At 39.0% G+C, this 21,759-nt stretch overlaps 1 protein-coding gene across 1 annotated transcript in view; it reads right to left on the bottom strand.

Annotated features, from left to right (window-relative positions):
- Window positions 1–21,759, bottom strand: part of CPQ (carboxypeptidase Q) — a 547,340-nt gene that overhangs the window by 384,284 nt on the left and 141,297 nt on the right. Inside the window, exon 2 of the mRNA XM_033203590.1 lies at window positions 16,255–16,719. Coding sequence (XP_033059481.1) covers window positions 16,255–16,687 — 433 coding nt within the window. The 5' untranslated portion in view covers window positions 16,688–16,719. The remainder of the gene's footprint in view (window positions 1–16,254; window positions 16,720–21,759) is intronic.

The raw sequence follows: 21,759 nt of genomic DNA, 5'->3' as shown, positions 1-21,759 counted from the left end.
TCACAGGCAAGTGGATTTTTGTTTTTAAGATCAGATTCAGGCCAGCATGGTGGCTTAAGCCTGTAATCCCAGCACTTTGGAAGGCCGAGGTGGGTGGATCACCTGATGTCGGGAGTTCAAGACCAGCCTGGCCAACATGGCAAAACCCTATCTCTACCAAAAAATACAAAAAATAGCTGGGCATTGTGGTGTATGGCTGTAATTCCAGCTACTCAGCAGGCTGAGGCATGAGAATTGCTTTAACCTGTGAGTCAGAGATTGCAGTGAGCCAAGATCATGCCACTGCACTCTGGCCAGGGTGACAGAATGAGACCCTGTCTCAAAAAAAAAAAAAAATCCAATTCAGAGTGTTCAGTTAATTATGTGCCTCAATTCATGGTACAAAATCATTAGCCTATTCATCGCAAGTCTCTTTGTCTTATTTGCTTTTAAAAAACTATTTATTCTCTTTTATTCCCATTTCTGACTCCCTCCCACCATGTCCTAAGTAGAAAACTCTTCTAAGATTTTTTTGATTGTATAGCTTCTTACAAAATATAAAATATTATTCTGTGTGCATGTAAAATTGTATGTATACATATGCAATTGTATTATATATATATATATCATTCTATATTTTACTTTTTTAAAACCCAGCTTTATGTTTATAAGAGCCATTCATGCTGCAATACATACATTAGTCTATTGCTTCCGACTGTTGTGTACTAGTTCCTGGGGTCATCCACCAAATTTTATATGTCCACTCTCCCACATAGATCTTGCCCCCATAAATACTGCTATAATATTCATCCTTGAATATGTACCTTTAGGGGTCTATACAATAATTTCTCTGGGAAATATACCAGAAAAGTGAATTACTGGGTCATAGAATATGAAAATATATTTAATTTGGCTAGAGATTGTTCTCCAGAATGGCAGCACCATGCTTCACACCAACCAATCGGTGCATGAGGGTGCCTACATCTTCACAGCCCTGCCAACACATTTTATCAATACATCCCTGCTACAAAGTGATCTCATTGTTTTTAAAATTTGCATTGCACTTATTACTAATGAGTTGAACATTTCTTTACATACTTGCTAGCTTTTAGGCTTCCTCTTCTTTAAGCTGCCAATTCAGAACTTTTGCCCATTTTTCTATTAGGCCTACTGCCTTTTTCATGTTGATTTCTAGCATTCTCTAGGCCCACATATTAATTCCTTAACATTTTAGACAGTGCTAATATTTTCTCTCATTTTGCCTTCTAAGGACTTTGTTCATGGTATCCTTCACAGAACAGAAATTCTAAGTCCTGACTCAATCAAATTCAGCAATATTTTTGTCTTTTAATTTATGCTTCTTAAGTCATGTTATGTGTGCATAGCAGATAGATGTGCTTATTCTTACAGAAACAGCCAAGAGGAAAGTGGAAATACTTAAAAGATATGGGCAAAAAGATCTACCATGAGGAAAGGTGAAGAGGGAAGGCTACTGGGAAGGCATGATGTTGGGGCAAGCCCCTGCCATGTATTAGCCGTGTGACCTTGGACAAGATGCTGAACCCTCCCAGAGCCTATCATTTGTAAAGTGGGAACAACCCCTATAGCCACAGACAAAATACATAAAAGAATCTGCACAATGACTAGACTAGAATATAATAAACACTCGATAAACGTAAATTCCTTGGCCCCCTACTTCCTCATTTCCAACCCTAACTTGATACAGAGAGAAGGATTTTGCAACCTCTGACACTTTGTAGTCAGATCCATCAACTGATCCCATACCGCCAATTTCAAAGTATCATCTGTGGACACAGGCTGTCTAGAGTACTTCTGCTCATTCTACAATTAGATATCAGACAAAGATTTAGCCCTAAAAAAAATACTGAAAATGCCATTTCCTTGATGAGATCAAAAGAGGAGACAAGGACAGGTGCAAATAATTACTTACGTGATCATGGGACTTTGCAGGTAAATTAGCATCTCAGGAACAAATGGACTGAACTTATTGGCTATAGAATGCCTTCTTTTGCTGGATGTGCTAGAAGTATAGAGGGAGGCTATTTTAGTTTCCTATGAGACAAGAGTTTGGAAATAAGTTTAGGCTATAGCTTCCCAGATTTTCTTATCCGTGCTGCTTAAGTTTCCAGAAAGAATAGGTCATGATGAACAACCTAATCATTATTTGACTGATGTTTATTTATCCTTCTCTCTCCCATCTGCCTTCACTGAGATGCCAACCAAAATTTCTTGTTATTTGGATATGACATGAACATAAAAGACCTATGAGAATCACACTGCGCTAAAAAGAAGCTTGTTTTAGTATGAATGAGTTTTCAAATATCCTTTTTAAATTTGTGAGCTTTTCACAATCCACTCATGATTTAACATGCAGATATCTAATATGCATCTATTACATACCAGCCCCTGGGCCTAGTGCTACAGGAGACAGAAAGATAAATAAGGTATGGCTTTTACCCTGGAGGAGGTCATCATTTTTCAGAGGAGATAACCATGTGAACACTCAACTATAATAAAGTCTGATCATTGTACAAAACAGACAAGTGCTACAAAAGTAGAGATGAAAGAACAAATAAAGTTATTTATGTTTGGGTTCCAGAAAGACTTCAAAGAAAAAAATGAGTCTTTAAAAATGAGTATAAATTCTCCAAGCAGAGAGGGGTTGAGTTGGGTTAAGTTTAGGGTTACGGTTAGGTTAGCCAGAGGTCCAAGCAGCAGCTTTTAAGGCAAGGGGTATTCACAAGTTGAGGGAAAAGCAGACCCATGTGGCTGAAGCATAAGGTGGTACTTAATGCCATGAAACTGCATCATATCATTTAAGGAGAATGTTTATAAACAAAAGATAGAAACCTTTGAAATGCCAGCTTTTAAGATGAGGTCTAGGGGCCGGACATGGTGGCTTATGCTTCAATCCCAGAACTTTGGGAGGCCAAGGTAGGAAGATCACTTACGCCAGGAGTTCAAGACCAGCCTGGGCAGCATAGTGAGACCTCACCTCTACAAAAAATCAAAAAATTAGCCAGGTGTGGTGGCATGCGCCTGTGGGCCCAGGTACTTGAGAGATTGAGATAGGAAGATTACTTGAACCTGGGAGGCTGAGGCTGCAGTGAACCATGATTGTGTTGCTGCACTCCAGCCTGGGCAACAGAGCAAGACCAAAAACTATATATATATAGCCTAGGAAAGAGAAGAGTACAAAACAGATAAAGGGAAAGGGTATAAAAAATGAAGGAGAATCTACTTTAACTTTTTTTTCTTTTATTTTTTTGAGATGGACTCTCGCTCTGCCATCTAGGCTGGAGTGCAGTGGCACGATCTAGGCTCACTGCAACCTCCACCTCCCAGATTCACGCCATTCTCCTGTCTCAGCCTCCCGAGTAGCTGGGACTACAGGCGCCTGCCACCACGCCCGGCTAATTTTTTGTATTTCTAGTAGAGACGGGGTTTCACCATGTTAGCCAGGATGGTCTCGATCTCCTGACCTCGTGATCTGCCCGCCTCGGCCTTCCAAAGTGCTGGGATTACAGGCGTGAGCCACTGCATCTGGCAATTTTTGTAGTTTTTAGTAGAGAGGGGGTTTCACTATGTTGGTCAGGCTGGTCTCAAACTCCTAACCTCAGGTGATCCGCCTGCCTCGGCCTCCCAAAGCACTGGGATTATAAGCATGAGCCACCGCGCCCAGCTGAACCTACTTTAACTTACATGGCAAACGTGACAAACAGCCTAGAACAATTTCCCTTCAATCCATCAGAATGCCCCTGGAGATACCCTTTTTCATGATTATGCTCTATATTCCTTTTTGTCCTATTAAATTCATTCTAATTCTATAACCACAGAGGACCGACCACAATGCTATTGGTAGTGTTACTTGTACTATATAACCAATGGCAATCTGTTCTTGTTTATTTATGCAAAAAAGTCCATATCATATTGTTGATTAAGGGACATAATGAAATGAGTATTGCGTTAGATATGGAGACTTGGCATTCAACATCCATTCAAGTTTCTTCAAATGTGCTTTTCTGAGCCACAAAGACTGAACACCTAAGAACTACATTCCCGGGATTTTCTACAGTTAGGGTTCTAGAAGTAATTTAAGTGTCACAATTTTTTGCACTTGAACAAGATCTGGAAAGCAGGAATTAGAAAGAGACTGTTTTCTGCTGTTTCAGAGACAAGCACCATTGTGAAAATCTCTAGATTTTCTGTGGCAGTTTTCTGACAAAGGCCATTGCTTAAGCTAGGAAAGGCAACAGCAATCTTGGTAGCCTGGTTCTACAGAATTATTCTCAAATTCATTTCTGAGAAGCTCAATTTAAAGTCTGCACTATTAATTTACCCAATGATTCTGTAAACCATTTAAAATCCTGTAAGATATTAATAGCTGGTTAAACCAGTTAGAGGAGATGCTCATCTCCACAGCTGAACATTAACTATCCAGTTAACTCTGCACATTGAGCTCAATCTAGTGCTCTCTACCTGTCCTTCCTCTCACTCTTACATTATTCCCAAAAGGAAAAGTCATGAGGTACACACAGTTTGACATAAACCAGCAGAAGTACCAATCTGTATACGCAGCTCAAAATCCAAGTCTAGCTAGACTGAGACCTTAAGTTTGCAAGTACATATTCAAGAGCATGTCATTCACCAATCTTCGAACAATGACACTGATGTTTCAAAGTGTGTGTAAGCTGACCTAAAGAATTGTTCCTTAGAGCACATTGATGGGGAGAAGGCGTGGAAATTAGTCAACTTTGCTATTTTGTAGTCTGTTAACTACATTCCAGTCATCCTCAAAAAACAGAAAGAAATATGCTTTTAAGAAAAAATGAAAAAGAAAGTGATACATCAATGCAAACCATCTTATTTTAAAACACTCAATTTGAATAAAATGGGACAATCAATTAAAATTGATTTATTAAAATAATTCATTAATAATGAATTATTATTCATCAATTAGAATATCATTAAAATACCAGTAGAAAAATGGGCAAGAGATATGCTCAAATAATTTAAAGTAGAAAAATATGTTTCCAATAAACATATGAAAATATTAAACTAAACAAGAAGCAAAGGTATGCAAAGTAAAATAATAGGGAAATATCACTTTTGGTTCATCAAATTGGCAAAGATTAGGAAAAAATACCCATGCAGGTGAAGGTGCAGGGTTTTGAAGATACACTGCTAATAAGAGAATAGGTGTGTACAATCTGGAAAACAATTTAATAAAATATATCAAGAATATAAATGTATCAATACATACATTAATAATTTAAAGTAATTAAAATATATATATTACATTGTATCATTAAAATGTACATTATATATAATGTTTACATATCTATTGTGTTAACATTTTTAAACAACTAAAACCACTAAAAAGGCCGGGCGCGGTGGCTCAAGCCTGTAATCCCAGCACTTTGGGAGGCCGAGACGGGCGGATCACGAGGTCAGGAGATCGAGACCATCCTGGCTAACACGGTGAAACCCCGTCTCTACTAAAGAAATACAAAAAATTAGCCGGGCGAGATGGCGGGCGCCTGTAGTCCCAGCTACTTGGGAGGCTGAGGCGAGAGAATGGCGTAAACCCGGGAGGCGGAGCTTGCAGTGAGCTGAGATCCGGCCACTGCACTCCAGCCTGGGCGACAGAGCGAGACTCCGTCTCAACAAAAAAAAAAAAAAAAAAAAAAAAAAAAAACCACTAAAAAATAAAACAGCTTCTAAGAATTTTATTGGTATTTTTTACATCTATACGAGCAGTTTCAAACTAATTGTTTCTACTCTCCTACAACTTCCTAGAATATACCCATGATTCCTCTTTATATGTTATTTATTAAAAACATAAAAAATTCCTTTAAAAGTCTATACTTCTTTCTACATTAAAAGATTTTATAGCCATCCTATTTAAAGAAGAGAAAAAAATAAGAAAATAATCTAGTTTCCAATAACAAGGTGTTATATTAATTATTGCATATTTAAATTTGGTAGCCATTAAAACTTATTTAAAAAGATGTTTGCTAGTATGAGGTAAATATTCATGACATATAAGATAAAAGGACACAAACTATATGTAGTGTGAATACAAGTTTATAAAATAAAATGCATATGCATATAGAAATATCAAAAGGAAAAATAGAAATGATAGCAGTGACTCTCTAGAGGAAAATATCATAGATGATTATATGGTTTGGCTGTGTCCCCACCCAAATCTCATCTTGAATTTCCAGGTGTTGTGGGAGGGATCTGGTGAGAGGTAATTGAATCATGGGGGCAGGCCTTCCTGTGGTGTTCTGGTGATAGTGAGTAAGTCTCACAAGATCTCATGGTTTTAAAAAGGGGAATTTCCTGCACAAGTTCTCTTCTCTTGTCTGCCATCATGTGAGAAATGCCTTTCCCCTTCCACCATGATTGTGAGACTTCCCCAGCCATGTGGAACTGTAAGTCTAGCAAACTCTTTGTTTTGTAAATTGCCCAGTCTTGGGTATGTCTTTATCAGCAGCATGAAAATGGACTAATACAGTAACTTGGTACCAGTAGAGTGGGATGCTGCTGAACATATACCCAAAAATGTGGAAGCAACTTTGGAACTGGGTAACATGCACAGGTTGGAACAGTATGGAGGACTCAGAAGAAGACAGGAAAATGTGGGAAAGTGTGTAACTCCCTGGAGACTTGTTGAATGGCTTTGACCAAAATGCTCATAATAATATGGGCAATGAAGTGCAGGCTAAGGTGGTCTCAGATGGAGATGAGAAACTTGTTGGGAAATGGAACAAAGGTGATTCTTGCTGTGTTTTAGCAAAGAGAGTGGTGGCATTTTACCCCTGCCCTAGCGTTTGTGGAACTTTGAACTTGAGAGAGATGATTTAGTGTATCCGGCAGAAGAAATTTCTAAGCAGCAAAGCATTCAAGAGGTGACTTGGGTGCTATTAAAGGCATTCAGTTTTATAACAGAAGCAGAGCATAAAAGTTCGGAAAATTTGCAGCCTGATAATATGATAGTAAAGAAAATCTCATTGTCTGAGGAGAAATCCAAGCTGGCTGAAGAAATTTGCATAAATAATGAGGAGCTGAATGTTATCCCCAAGACAATGGGGAAATTGTCTCCAGGGCATGTCAGAAGTCTTCAAGGCAGCTCCTCCCATCACAGGCCTGAAGGCCTAGGAGGAAAAAGTGGTTTCATGGGCTGGGCCCAGGATCCTTATCTTCATGCTGTGTGCCATCTAGGGACTTGGTGCCCTGCATCCCAGTCACTCTAGTTGTGGCTGAAAGGGGCCAATGTAGTGTTTGAACCATGGCTTCAGAGGGTGCAAGCCTCACACCTTGGCATCTTCCATGTGATGTTGAGCCTGTCAGTGCACAGGAGTCAAGAATTAGGGTTTGGGAACCTCCACCTAGATTTCAGAGGATGTATGGAAACACCTGGATGTCCAGGCAGAAGTTTGCTGCAAGGGCAGTGCTCTCATGGAGAACCTCCACTAGGGCAGTGCAGAAGGGAAATGTGGGATCAGAGCCCCCACACAGAGTCCCTACTGTGGCACCTCCTAGTGGAGCTGTGAGAAGAGGGCCACTGTCCTCAAGACCCCAAAATGATAGATCCACCAACAGCTTGCACCATGCACCTGGAAAAACTGCAGACACTCAACATGAGCCCATGAAAGCAGCCTAGAGGGATGGAGCTGCCCAAGACCATGACAACCCACATTTTGCATCGGCATGACCTAGATGTGAGACATGGAGTCAAAAAGAGATAATTTTGAAGCTTTAAAATTTGGCTGCCCTACTGGATTTTGGACTTGCATGAGGCCTGTAGCCCCTTTGTTTTGGCCAATTTCTCCCATTTTGAATGGCTGTATTTACCCAGTGTCTGTACCCCCATTGTATCTAAGAAGTAACTAATATGCTTTTGATTTTGCAGGCTTATAAGTGGACAGGACTTGCTTTGTCTTGGATGAGACTTTGGACTGTGGACTTTTGAGTTAATGCTGAAATGAGTTAAGATTTTGGTAGACTGTTGGGAAAACATGATTGGTTTTGAAATGTGAGGACATGAGATTTTGGAGGGGCCAAGTCAGAATGATATGGTTTGACTATGTCCTGACCCAACTCTGATCCTGAATTTCCAGGTATTGTGGGAAGGACCCACGGGGAGGTAATTGAATCATGAGGGCAGGTCTTTCCCATGCTGTTCTCATGATAGTGAATAAGTCTCACAAGATCTCACGGTTTTAAAAAGGGGAGCTCCCTGCACAAGTTCTCTTCTCTTGTCTGCCACCATGTGAGATGTGCCTTTCACCTTCTGCCATGATTGTGAGGCCTCCCAAGCCATGTGGAACTGTAAATCTAATAAACCTCTTTCTTTTGTAAATTGCCCAGTCTTGGGTATATCTTTATAAGCAGTGTGAAAATGGACTAATATAGATGATTTTTATTATTTTTATATTTATGTACATGCTTTCTATAATAAGCAAGCATTAACTTTACAATCAGGGAAATTCTGAGTAAATGATGATGGCTCAACAGCATCATTATTCATTATGTATATGGCTTGGCTGTGTCCCCACCCAAATCTCATCGAGGGACTCAGTGGGAGGTAACTGAATCATGGGGGCAGTAACCCCCATGCTGTTCTTGTGATAGTGAGCAAATTCTCACAAGATCTGATAGTTTTATAAGGGCCTTTTTCCCCTTTGCTTGCCACTCATTCTCTTTCCTTCCACTCTGCGAAGGAGTGCCTTCTGCCATGATTGTAACTTTCCTGAGGTCTCCCCAGCCATATGGAACTGTGATTCAATTAAACCTCTTTTGTCTACAAATTATCCAGTCTCAGTATTTCTTCATAGCAGCATGAGAACAGACTAATACAATGTAGAAGAAGGCTTTATTTTAGTACAGGTGAATAATATCCCAAGGAAAGAACTACCTTAAAAATCCACTGTTTCTCAAACACTGAATGAGTAACTACTATTTACTGAGTATGATGCTAGATGTTGAGAATACAGAAATTGATAAGACTCAGTCCAGGCCTCCAAGAGCCCCCTAACTAATATAAAACATATAATAAAACATAATATAATATGACATACAAACATAATAAAACATACACTAAACATAATAAAAACATACAATCCTAAAATTTTAAGAAAGCCCTGTATCTCGGTAGAGATGTCAGTCTCCACTGAGGATTAATAAATACTCAATGACCTGCTGTATTGGGCTCACAGACCATAAACCATGAAGACCCAGAGTTATGTCTGCTGGGAAATAATCACATAGTCTGCCCAAGTTCCTCTTTCTTGCACATATGTCAGCCTAACCCGGATGTGACTGTTGATTCTCATTCTTTTACTTGGTCCATTCAAATCTGACATCTGCTATGCTATCTCAGGACTGATTGGAGATTGTGCTTTCTTCTGTCTTGTAAGTTTGTTCTTCATCTCTTCAGACTTGGCCTGCTTGTTTATCTGCCTTCTTAAAACTCTCCACAGATAACTCGCAGAGCTCTCAATCCTGTCATGTGAATAAACTAACATACCTACTGTAATACTAAAGTCTAGAAGAGTGGATAAACTAATGTACTTACTGTAATACTCAAGTTTAGAATTGAAAAGTTTAAAAATCTGGTTAAACAAAGAATCTACTCCATCACATACACTTGGCAGAGTCCAGCTCTCGTGAATTCTAACTTCAGTGATCCCTTATGGATTCTCATAAAAATTACCCTTTCCAATCTAGAGGAGACCTTACAGATTCAGAATTCCAACGATCTCTCATTTCACGGGTCACAAAATCAAGGCCAAGATGATTAAATGGCAATCAAGGTCACACAACTAGTTAGTGGTAAACCAAAGTGAGAAGACAGGTTTCCTGAGAGAGAGGCTAGAAGATAAGCTCTGCACCACTCTGCCTGGGTTAGAGATCCTGTTATGCCAACTTTACACTATCTCCTGTAGGAATTTTCCACACCTGGTGCATTCTAACCCTCCAGTCTCTTCAGAGCTTAAAATAGTCCAGTTGCCAGACAACTGTTTATCTACTTTGAGCCCCATGGAACGAGGAGTGGGGTGAAAGTGAGTCTTGGAAAACTAGAATAGATTTCGGTGAGTAAAATTCACATCCCCTGGGTTTTGAAGGTCTCAGGAGCAATCAGTAACTTGGCTTAGTTTTCAATACCAGGCAGGTAGCCAGGAAAGAGGAGGTCCAGCTTATAGAATGAGAAATGATGATGAGAAAGAAATGGGAATAAGAACACTTTCTTTTAAAAAACACGCAGAAACCAGTATGTTCTGCCATCACAGTACAGGTATCAACGGCTTTTGAAACAGATCTGCTTCAGCTAGATGGTTAAAAATAGTAATCTTATAAATGGAAACAACATTAAAATATTTGAATGAGAAGCAATATAGTCCAATGATTAAAAGCACAAACTCTGGAGTTTGACAGTTGTTCATGTCCAAACAAGGCCTCTTACCAGTTGTGCAACTCTTGGTAAATTATATAACCTCTTGGAGTCTGGTTCTCTCATCTGGGAAAAAAAAGTGCTAATCCTTTTCAGATAACTGTACAATTGAGAGAGCTTAAAAAGCAGGATTTAAGTTGGTATCTAACATAGATTAGCATTTAACAGAAGGCAACTGAAGGAAACTCCTGACTAACACTATAAAACCCAAGCTGAGGAGCTTCCTAACACCTTGGAGAATTCTACCACCCATTCATGCAGCCTTAGAGAGATCAAAACTGGCTATCCCAGTGATTCTTCCAGCATGGCAGCATGAGTAACTCAGCAGATCTTCAACCCACAATATATTTAGTGGGAAGAATTATTTTAAAAAATAATTTAATGTCTCTCAAAACTGTCCTAAGGGCATACAGCAAAGGATAACATTCATCCAAGAAAATTTACCAAGTCTTGATGAGAACAGTAAGATTCTGTGGCATCTGGGTCATGATCTGCTTTCCTCTCCTACCCCCAGCTCCATGTTACAGAAACTCTATTACAGGTACTCTATTCTGACCAAGTGCAGACAAGAACATGAGAGCTTCCTCTCCACTCAATTCTCAGTTTAGGGCAATAGTTTCACCTTTGGAAAGATAGGCTACCAGTGTTTCTCATTCCCCAACCCCATTACCTTGTGGCAGAACCTCTGTTCTAGTCAAGCAATGCCAAGAGAACTGAGGCGCCATTCCTCTACCCAAGTCCTACTCATAGGATAGAAACTCCACGCTAAGTAGCCATCAAGAATACTAAGACTCTGATCACCCCTTTCTCAGCTCACTCATAGGAGGTGGTCCCACACTGGAAGCTGCAAGCCAACAAGGCTGAGAACTACCTCCTCCTCCCTTCTTATCATCCACTAAGGATATCACTCTGGGTGCCACTGGGTGGTGCCGCTATCACTGCTAGCTCCCATGGAGTAGCACGAATGTTCTCCCAGGGGAAGAGAGAAGTCATAAGGATGAAGAGCTCCATAGTTCTTACTGATGTTAGTGACTTCCTTTAGTGCAGAGAATGGAGAATTCCCTACCTAAGGGTGTTGCTGAAAATAATGGAGAGCTTGGTGAAGAACAATTAAGGGGGTGCTGGTAGCTTCAAGATACTGCTAGCAACAAGCAAAATGGCAGAACAACCATAGCTTTAACAGAACCAAAGAAAGAAACAACCAAGAAGGGCCTTCCTGGGATCCCAGTAAACCCTGGGGGTTGAAAAGTTACACACATGTCCTAGGTTATACCTACGCAGGAACAATCAAAACAACACATGGGTCAGATTTGAAAACATTTCCCAAGCTCCACACAGATTCATCAACAAAGGGCAGAAGCCCCACTCACTCAAGGTGTTTAAGTACAACCTCTGAGCAAACACTGGCTAAAAAATAAGCTATTCTGACCCTGGAGAAAATACTATTAAACCATGCTTATAAATAAAAGTACTTGCATTCTGGTAATCTGGAAGGCTGCGTGCATGCCCAAGGCCGCACCCTCTCAGAAGTGATTAGACAAGGAACTTCCAAGGCATTTGGCCTTGGCCAAAGTTGGGGGAAAAAATAAACTTCTTAAGTTGTAATAACAGACTCCAAGTCACAAAAACATCCAATGGCAAAGAGTAAAAACATAACTGGCTAAAGGAACCTAAGCATAACCTTTGACCAATAAGTGGTTTATGCAGACCTATGGGTGACTCATAGGGAACCCAGCTAAAAGAAAAAAAAAAAAATCTAAACAGGAACATCAGAAGCTGAACAGTGTAAGAGAAATAGATGTCACAGAGTTAGTACATTCAAGCGATTAAACAAATGAACGACCAAGTAAATGGATGGGGGAAAGGAAGGAAGATGAGTCAGTATCCAGAGTTGCCATAAAACATTAGTTTAAATATTCAGGCTTTCTGTTTTTAAAACTATGGCATAAAAAGATACAATAAAGTATAACCTATACACAAGAAAAAAAGAACTAGTAGTAGAAACTGTCTTTTAGGGGGTCCAGATGTGGGATATAGCAAACACTTCAAAGCAGCTATTATTGAAATATTCAACGAACTAAAAGAAACCATACTTAAAGAACTAAAGGCAGATATGATGACAACATCTCATCAAATAAAAAATATCAATAAAGTCACAGAAATTATTTTTTAAAAAGACCAAAGAGAAGTTCTGGAGTTTAAAACTATAGTAACTAAAGAGACAAATTCAGTATAGAGGCTCAATAGTAGCTTTAAGCTAATAGAAGAAAGAATCAGTAAGTTTGATGATAGATTGATAGAGGTCATACAATCTGAAGAACAAAGAAAAAAAAGAATAAAGAAAAATGAGCAGAGCTTAAGAGAAATATGGGACATCATTAAATCACCAACACACAATAAATGGAAGTATCAGGAGAGGAAAAAGAAAAAAGGGAAGAAAAAAAATTTGTGGCAATAATAGTTGAAAATGTCTCAAATTTGATGAAAAACTTCAATCTACACACCCAAGAAAATCAACAACCTCCAAGTAAGATGAGAATAAAGATATACATACCTAGATACATTAGAGTCAAAATAACAGAAATCAAAAAGGAAAAGAAAATCTTGAAAGCAATAAAGAAGACATGATTCATCACATACAAGGAAACCTCCAAAACAGTAACAGCTGACATCTCATCAAAAACAATGTAGTCCAGGCCAGGCATCGTGGTTCCAGCTTGTAATCCCATCACTTTGGGAAGCCTAGGCAAGTAGATCACCTGAGTCCAGGAGATCGAGACAAGCCTCTCCAAAATGGTGAAACCCTGTCTCTATTAAAAATACAAAAAATTAGCTGGGCATGGTGGTGTGCACCTGTAATCCCAGCTACTTGGGAGGCTGAGGCAGGAGAATCACTTGAACTGGCAAAGTGGAGGTTGCAGTGAGCTGAGATTGTGCCATTGCACTCCAGCCTAGACAACAAAAGGGAAACTCCATCTCAAAAAAAAAAAAAAAAAAAAAAAGGAAACAATGGAGTCCAGAAGGCAACGGGATGGATAATGTATTCAGAGTGCTGAAAGTAAAAAAAAAAGAAAAAAGAAAAGAAAAACAAACCTGTCAACTAAGAATCTCATGTCCAGTAAAACTATCTTTCAAAACTGAAGTTTAAATAAAGAGATAAAGATGAATAAAGGCTTAGAGAATTTGCTGCCAGAAAAATCTAAACAAAGTTTTTCTGCCCAAAAGCAAGTGACAGCAGTGATTTAGACCCTTATCCTTACAAACATAAAAAATTATAATAAGATACTATAAATAACTGTACACCAACAAATTACATGACTTAGATAAAACAGATACATTTCTCTAAAGACACAAGCTACTAAAACTGACTCAAGAAGAAATTGAAAATCTGATTAGACAAGTAAAGAAATTGAATTAATAATTAAAAGTCTTCCCACAAAGAAAACCCTGAATGAGATTGCCTCACTGAATTCTACCAGAAATTTAAAGAATTAATAGCAGTCATTTGTAATCTCTTCCAAAGGATGGAAGATGAGGTGACACTTTGCCACTGATTTCATGAAGCCAGTCTTACTCTGATACAAAAAAAAAAAAAAAAAAAAAGACATTAAAAGAAAATGAAACTACAATTCAATATCCCTATGGATATAAATGCAATATAAACAAAATACTACCAAACTTAATTCAGCACCATATAAAAAAGATTGTGTATTATAATCAAGTGGGGTTTATACCAGTAATGCAAGGTTTTTTAACATCTGAAAATAAATTAATGTAATGCACTGAATTAAAGGAGAAAGAATAGCCTTTTCAACAAATGAAGTTGAGACAACTGAATGACCACATTCAAAAGAAGAAAGCTGAAGCCTTATCTTTTACCATATACAAAAATTAATGCAATTAATTCACAGATATAAATATAAGGATGGCAGCCATAAAATTCTTAGAAGAAAATATGAGATGAGAGTAAAGATATACAGACCTAAATACATTACAATAGGAGTAGTAAATGTTTGTGACTATGGTATAGGCAATGGTTTGATATGACACCAAAAGCACAGGCAACAAAGAAATAAAATAAATTAGCTGGACTAAATCAAAAATTAAATATTTCTGTAGCAAATATTACCATCAAGAAAAAAAAAAAAAGACAATCCTCAGAATGGAGAGAACATTAGTAAATCAAATATATGAAAAGGGACTTGTATACACAATACATAAAAAAGCTTTTAAAACTCTATAATAAAAATCTCATTGTCCAATTAAAACCTGGGCAATGAATTTGGATACACATTTCTCCAAAGAAGGTAAACACAAATGGGCGAGTGAGAACATGGAAGGATGCTCAACATCACTTGTCATTAGGGAAATGCAAATCAAAACCACAATGAGATACCACTCCACACCCACTAGAATAGCTATAACCAAGAAGTCAGATAATAACAAGTGTTAGCAAGCATATGGAAAAATTAATACATTGTCAGTGGGTACAAAAAACTGTGCAGCCACTTCAGAAAACAGTTTGGCAATATCTCATAAAGTTAAACACAGAGCTGGTATATGACCCAACAATTCTACTTCTTGCTGTATACCCAAGAGAAATGAAAACAAATGTTCACATGAAAAACTTGTGCATGAATGTTCACAGCAGCTCTATTCATAATATCTAAAAGGTGAAAATAATCTCAATGTCCATCAATTGATGCATGGACAAATAAAAATGTGATACATTCATAAAATGGAATATTACAGAGCAATAAAAAGGATGAAATACTGAAACATGTGACAACATACGAACCTGGAAAACAGTATGCTACATGAAAAAAAAATTCCCAAAAGATCACATAATGTATTATTCCATTCACATAAAATGCCCAGAATAAGCAAATCCATAAAGACAGAAAGCAGATTAGTGGTTTCCTAGGGCTGGGATATAGGTAGACTGGAGAATGACAGCTAATAGTCACAGAGTTTCGTTTTGTGGTGATGAAAATGTTCTACAATTAGATTGTGGTGGCTGTACAACTCTGTGAATATACTAAAAATCGCTTGTACATTCTAAATGGGTGAACATCATAGTATGTGAATTGTATCTCGATAAATAATGTTTTAAACTGACAATGTACTTCTTCACTGGGCCTTTCTCTCGGCATCCAAAAAAGTCAAAAGAATAGAAACTCCTTCTGCCACTGGAAATTAGCCCACGGATATATTCAAGGCTAACTGATAGCTCCCTGATGACTGGCTGTATATCTCCGATCTGGGCATTTACTGCATATTATCTGATAAAGCTGATCCAGGGTGCTTATAAGTAAAGGTAGAACTCAACCTTGGATAATTCCTTGAAGTAGAAACCTCAGTTCTATAAAAATAATTAAATCAATTCAGAGTGCAACGTTCTATTCTCTATTTCATTAATTCCAAAAAATAATTCACACTGAAGTCACTTGGAAGAAGTCATAGTTTTTGTATCCTGTTTATGCATATTTCAATTATCCATAGAATGATGCTAATGTTTAACTAGATAGCAATGACAAAGTGATAGGGCTGGTAAGTATCACGGACCAGTAGCTACAGATTCTACATTTAAAAAGCCATCCAACATGATCAGTTCTCTTTCACAAAAGAAACAGAAGTGAAAAAAAATGGGAGGACGAAAAAGGGTAGAGAACTCATTAAGCCAATGGAATAGGAAATTATCCAAATTATAATATGAATCATGCATATTGTACGCAATTACACCAAGGGACATTAGTTTTATAAAATGCAAATCAAACTGAAAAGACAAACAATACCTTCTGGAGGAGTCCCAATGCTGCTGCCAAGACCCAGAATGGCTATCTTATGAATTCTTGGCTCCAGCATCACAGCCGATTCTTCTCCCCTCTCCCAGTGGGGTATTCTCACTGGCTCCAGGTGAACATTCTCCAGCCCATCTTGCTGCAGGTTTTGGTACATAATTTGGATGGCTTTTTCTAGGTTCTTGGAGCCACTCAGTCTCGGTCCAACAGTATCAACCAGAAGTGCCAGTCGCTCATAGGATCTGTTCTGGGCTTTACCATAAACAGCTAGGTTGATAATTGCTTTAGCAACATCTCCATAGCTGGCTATTTCTTCTTTTATCTCTTGAAAAGTCCTCTTAGAGATGCCATTCTTGTATATAGCTTTCCCAGAGCACAGGGATAAAAGGTGAGCACCACCAAAAAATGCGAAGATAAGGAATTTCATTTTTTTCCAGTTGGTTTTCTTGTTAAGATAATCTACATAAATAAGAAACATTATGTTTTAAGGGAAAAGAATCTCACAGCTACCTGCCCATAACCCAGGGATTGCTTTTCAAGCAGCATTCCCCTTCCCTTCCCAACCACTGCCCAACATCCGCCATGAAATTCGGGCACTGTTACTTCGAGGAATGAACAAGTAAAGAGGCAATGATTGACCTCTCTTAAAACTGTAGAATCACGTGTTACCTATTAATCCTGTTTAAAATATGCTAAAAGGATAAATCAAGAAAAGAGCTGGGAATAAGAGAAAGAAGTAGTGGTAGCAGTGATAGGGCTAAGGCAGTGTTACCTGCTGTATAGTCTCCTAAATAGAGTATAATCCAAATGGGTATCCTTGCTCCCTCTGCCAGGTGCATTCTGTCCTCTTTGCCTGTCAGACTCATCCACTGAGGCCCTCTCCACTGTCATCTGTTCTCAATATTTTTACCAATCCTCTCTTCAGAAAAATAATTGCTTCTTCATCTGTGCTTGAAAAGTACTTCATACTTATGTTCAAAAGATATTTATTGGAAGCCACTAGATGCCACAAACTGTGGTATGTTTTTAAAAGGAAAAAGTCTAAGCTACTGCAAAAAGCAGAGAATTAATAAAAAGACTGGGCTTTGTTACCACTTAACTGTTTGATACCTGCCACCTACATAATAAAAATAATAATCATAATAACAATAACAGGAAGCATTTATGTAGTGCATGCTGTGTGTCAGACCTTGGGCTAAGTATGCTACATTCATTAATGCATCTAATCCTCACAACAACTCTATTAGGTAGTTTATTATTACCTTTATTTTACAAATGAGGAAACTGGGGCACCAAGAGATTAAGCAGTTTGCCAAAGACATACAAAGGCTTTCTAGCGCGAGAGTCCATGCTTTAAATAGTGCTACTCAAAGCATGGTTTGTGGGCCATGCCAGTGCACAAAGTGTTTTTTACTAATGCACAATAGGTAAATACAGAGATTAAGAGTAAATGTATTCAATGCTGTCCAATATAGTAATCAATTGTCTCGTATGGTCACTTCAATTTAAATTAACTAAAATTAAATTAAACTAAGGATTCATTTTCTCAGTCACACTAGCCACATTTCAAGTACTCAATAGCTACCTGTGGCTAGTGGCTACTATATTAAGCAGCATAGACAGAACATTCCTATCATGACAGAAAGTTCTATTGGATAGCACTGGTTTAGACACTTTTATATAAACTGTATGTCTGCTACTGTTTGAACATCTGTCCCCTTCAAAACTCATGTTGAAATGTAATTGCGCTTGTGATGGTATTATAAAGTTGGACTTTCAAAAGGTATTCAGGACAAAAGGGCTTCACCTTCATGAATAAACTAATGTTATTGCGGGAGGGGGTTTGTGCCTCCTTTGATCTCTCTTATCCCCTCTTTGCCCTCCTTCTGTGCGATGCTTTCTGCCATGTTATGATGTGGCAAGAAAACCCTCAAGCCAATAAATTTTCATTCTTTGTAAATTACTCTGTCTGTGGTATTCTGTTAAAGCAGTGCACACACACACACACACACACAAAACTAAGACAAAAATTGGTACCAGAGAGGTGGGTTGTTATAACAAATACCTGAAAAATGTGGAAGCGGCTTTGAAATTGCATAATGGGGCGAGGCCGGAAGAATTTGAAAGAGCAACCTAGAAAAAGCCTAGATTACAATGAATAGAGAATTAAGGGCAATTTTGGGAAGGGCTCAGAAGAAGAGATGAGCAAGAGAGAAAGTCTGGAACTTCTTAGAGATTACTTGAGTGATTCTTCTTAGAGATTCATGACCAGAATGCTGACAGAAATATGGACAGTACAGGCAATTCTGACCAAGTCTCAGATGGAAATGAAGAACAATGTACTGGAAACTGTAGTAAGGGCCATCCTTGTTATTAAGTGGCAAATAACTTGGCTGAAGTGTGTCCATGCCTGAGTGCTTTAACAGAAGGCAGAATTTAAGAGTGACAAACTAGAATATCTGATGGAAGAAATTTCCTTTCTGTTTTGTTTTGTTTTGAGATGGAGTCTCGCTCTGTCTCCCAGGCTGGAGTGCAGTGGCACAGTCTGGGCTCACTGTAAACTCCACCTCCCGGGTTCACAACATTCTCCTGCCTCAGCCTCCTGAGGAGCTGGGACCACAGGCGCCCACCACCACGCCTGGCTAATTTTTTGTATTTTTAGTAGAGACGGGGTTTCACCGTGTTAGCCAGGATGGTCTTGATCTCCTGATGTTGTGATCCGCTCACCTCGGCCTCCCAAAGTGCTGGGATTAAAAGCGTGAGCCACCACACCGGCCAGAAATTTCTAAGCAAAATACTGAAGGAGCTGTGTGGCTTCTTTTAAATGTATATAATAGAATGTGAGAGGAAAGAAATAATTTAAAGACAGTACTTATAATTTAAGGGGAGACAGAACATAAAAATTGTGAAAATTCAGAGCCTGGCCATGTAAAGAATAAAAATATGTGCTTAGGCATGCAAACAAAGGGTGTGGCCAAATAACCACTTGCTAAAAAGGTTTGTAGGGATAGAAAAGAGCCAGGTGTTATTCATCAAGACAATGAGAAAATGACCCCAAAGGCACTTTAGGGATCTCTGAGACAAGCTAGAATCTTGAGGGCAAAGTTTCCGAAGAGGCACTCAAGGGACCTCAGAATTCACTGTCCTGCACCTCACCTCCTCAAATGTCTGTTCCCCACATTCTGGTGCAGTGCCCTTAAACTGCTACAGCCATGACTTGAACAGGCACATGTGCAGCTAAGGCCTCTGCTCCAGAGTGCACAAGCAGTAAGTCTTGGTGGTATCCACACGGTGCCAATTCTGCAGGCACACAGAGTTCACAAGCTGTGGAGGCATGGCTACCTTCACCTAGATTTTAAAGAATGTATCACACAGCCTGGGGATCCAGGTAGAAAACTGCTGCAGGATCAGAGCTGCCACAAACAGTCCCCACTAAAGCAATGTCTAGTGAAGCTGCAGGGGCAGAACCACTCCTGAGACTCCTGAACTGTAGACACCAGCACGCAAAGCCAGCCCGGGAGAGCTGTAAGCATAAGACTCCAACCATCCAGCAAAGCCTTAGGTGCAGGGCTCTTCAAGTCCTTCGGGGCTCAACCCCTGCCCCAGTGTGTTCAGGAAGCAGGGCAGCATGGAGTCAAAGAAAATGATTTCTGAGCCTTAAGATTTACTATTGTTGTCTCCGTTGGGTTTTGGACTTACTTGGAACCAGCTACCCCTTCCTTGCCTATTTATCTGTTTTGGAATGGGAATGTCTATCCTATATCTGTCCCACCATTGTATTGTGGAAATAGATAGCTTGTATAATTTCACAGGCTCACAGCTAGAGGGGAATTTGCCTCAGAATGGATTGTGCTATGTCTCACCTATATCTGATTTAGATAAGACTTTGGACTTTTGAGTTGGTGCTGGAAGGAATTAAGAATTTGGAGCTATTGGGATGAAGTAAGTGTGCTTTGTATGTAAGAAAAACATGATGGGAGGAAAACTATGTCCCTCCAAATTCATGTGGAAATTTAATTGCCTTCGTAATGGTCTTGGAAGGTGGGACCTTTAAGATGTGTTTAAATCATGATGGTTTTGCCCTCACAAAAGGACAAATGCCTTTATTGAGGCAATGGGTTCCTTATCATGGGAGTGAGTTTACCCCCTCTTGCTTTTTCTCTCTCCCTCTCTTGCCCTTCCACCATGTGATGCCTTTTGCAAAGTTTTGATGCAGCTAAAAGGCCCTCACCAGATGTGGCCCCTCAATCTTGGACTTTTTAGGCTCTAGAATTGTAAACCAATTAATTTCTGTTAGTTATAAACTATCCGGTCTGTGGTATTCCGTTATAGCAGCACAAACTAGATTAAGACAACATCTGTCAAATTTAATGATTTAAAAATGATGCCTCTCTTTGTATGTCTTTTTACTTTCACTTTTCTAATTTATTGTTATTTTGCAAAAGCATTAGTCTATAATAAATTCAAAATTTTCAAAACTGTTCCTTCACTACTAAATTTTAAGAAAAAATTCTAAAATAAGCCAGCATGCAAAGCCTTAAAAAATATGACTCCAACAACTACTTCAACCTTATCTATCCTCCTCCTCCTCTAGAGCACACAGATTTTCATTCTCATTCTCTTTCTCTCTCTGACACACACATACATACACATGCATTGCTAAGTTTCTGTATATTGAGCCCTTGAAATGTGTTTAGTCCAAACTGAGATGTCTTAGGCTAAGGGCAGTGGCTCATGCCTGTAATCCCAGCACTTTGGGAGACTGAGGCAGGAAGACCAGTCTGGGCAATATAGCGAGATCCAGTCCCTAAAAAAAAAAAAAGAAAAGAAAAAGAAAGAAAGAAAGAAAAGAAAGGAAGGAAGAGAAGGAAGACAAGCTGAAATGTTTTGCAAGTGTTAAATATTTACCTGATTCGATTTTAATGACTTAAGTTGAAAAAAATATAAATATTTCAGATATATTGGGTTAAATAAAATGTGTTATTATTGATTTTACCTGTCTCTTTTTACTCTGTAGTATGGCTATTAGAAAAATTTAAATTGCACATTTGTGTTCATATTTATATTGGACAATAATGCTCTAGCTGCATTGAACTTCACGCTGTTCTTCAAATGCACAGGCTCTTTCGTAACTCTGGGTCTTTACATATGTTCATTCTCTTATATTGAAAGACCCTTCTCCTCACCTCCTCCCCTTCATCTGGCCAGTGCCTACACTTACTCTTTAATGAAAATGCTTTAAAAACTACCTCTTCTGGTCAGGTGCGGTGGCTCAAGCCTGTAATCCCAGCACTTTGGGAGGCCGAGACGGGCGGATCACGAGGTCAGGAGATCCAGACCATCCTGGCTAACCCGGTGAAACCCCGTCTCTACTAAAAATTACAAAACCTGGCCGGGCGAGGTGGCGGGCGCCTGTAGTCCCAGCTACTCGGGAGGCTGAGGCAGGAGAATGGCGTGAACTCGGGAGGCGGAGCTTGCAGTGAGCTGAGATCCGGCCAC

The sequence above is a fragment of the Trachypithecus francoisi genome, unplaced genomic scaffold (assembly GCF_009764315.1).
Source record: "Trachypithecus francoisi isolate TF-2019V2 unplaced genomic scaffold, Tfra_2.0 Lachesis_group7, whole genome shotgun sequence".
Lineage (NCBI taxonomy): Eukaryota > Metazoa > Chordata > Mammalia > Primates > Cercopithecidae > Trachypithecus > Trachypithecus francoisi.
Note: the sequence above shows the minus strand (reverse complement) of the source record. Positions and strands in the feature narration are given on the sequence as shown.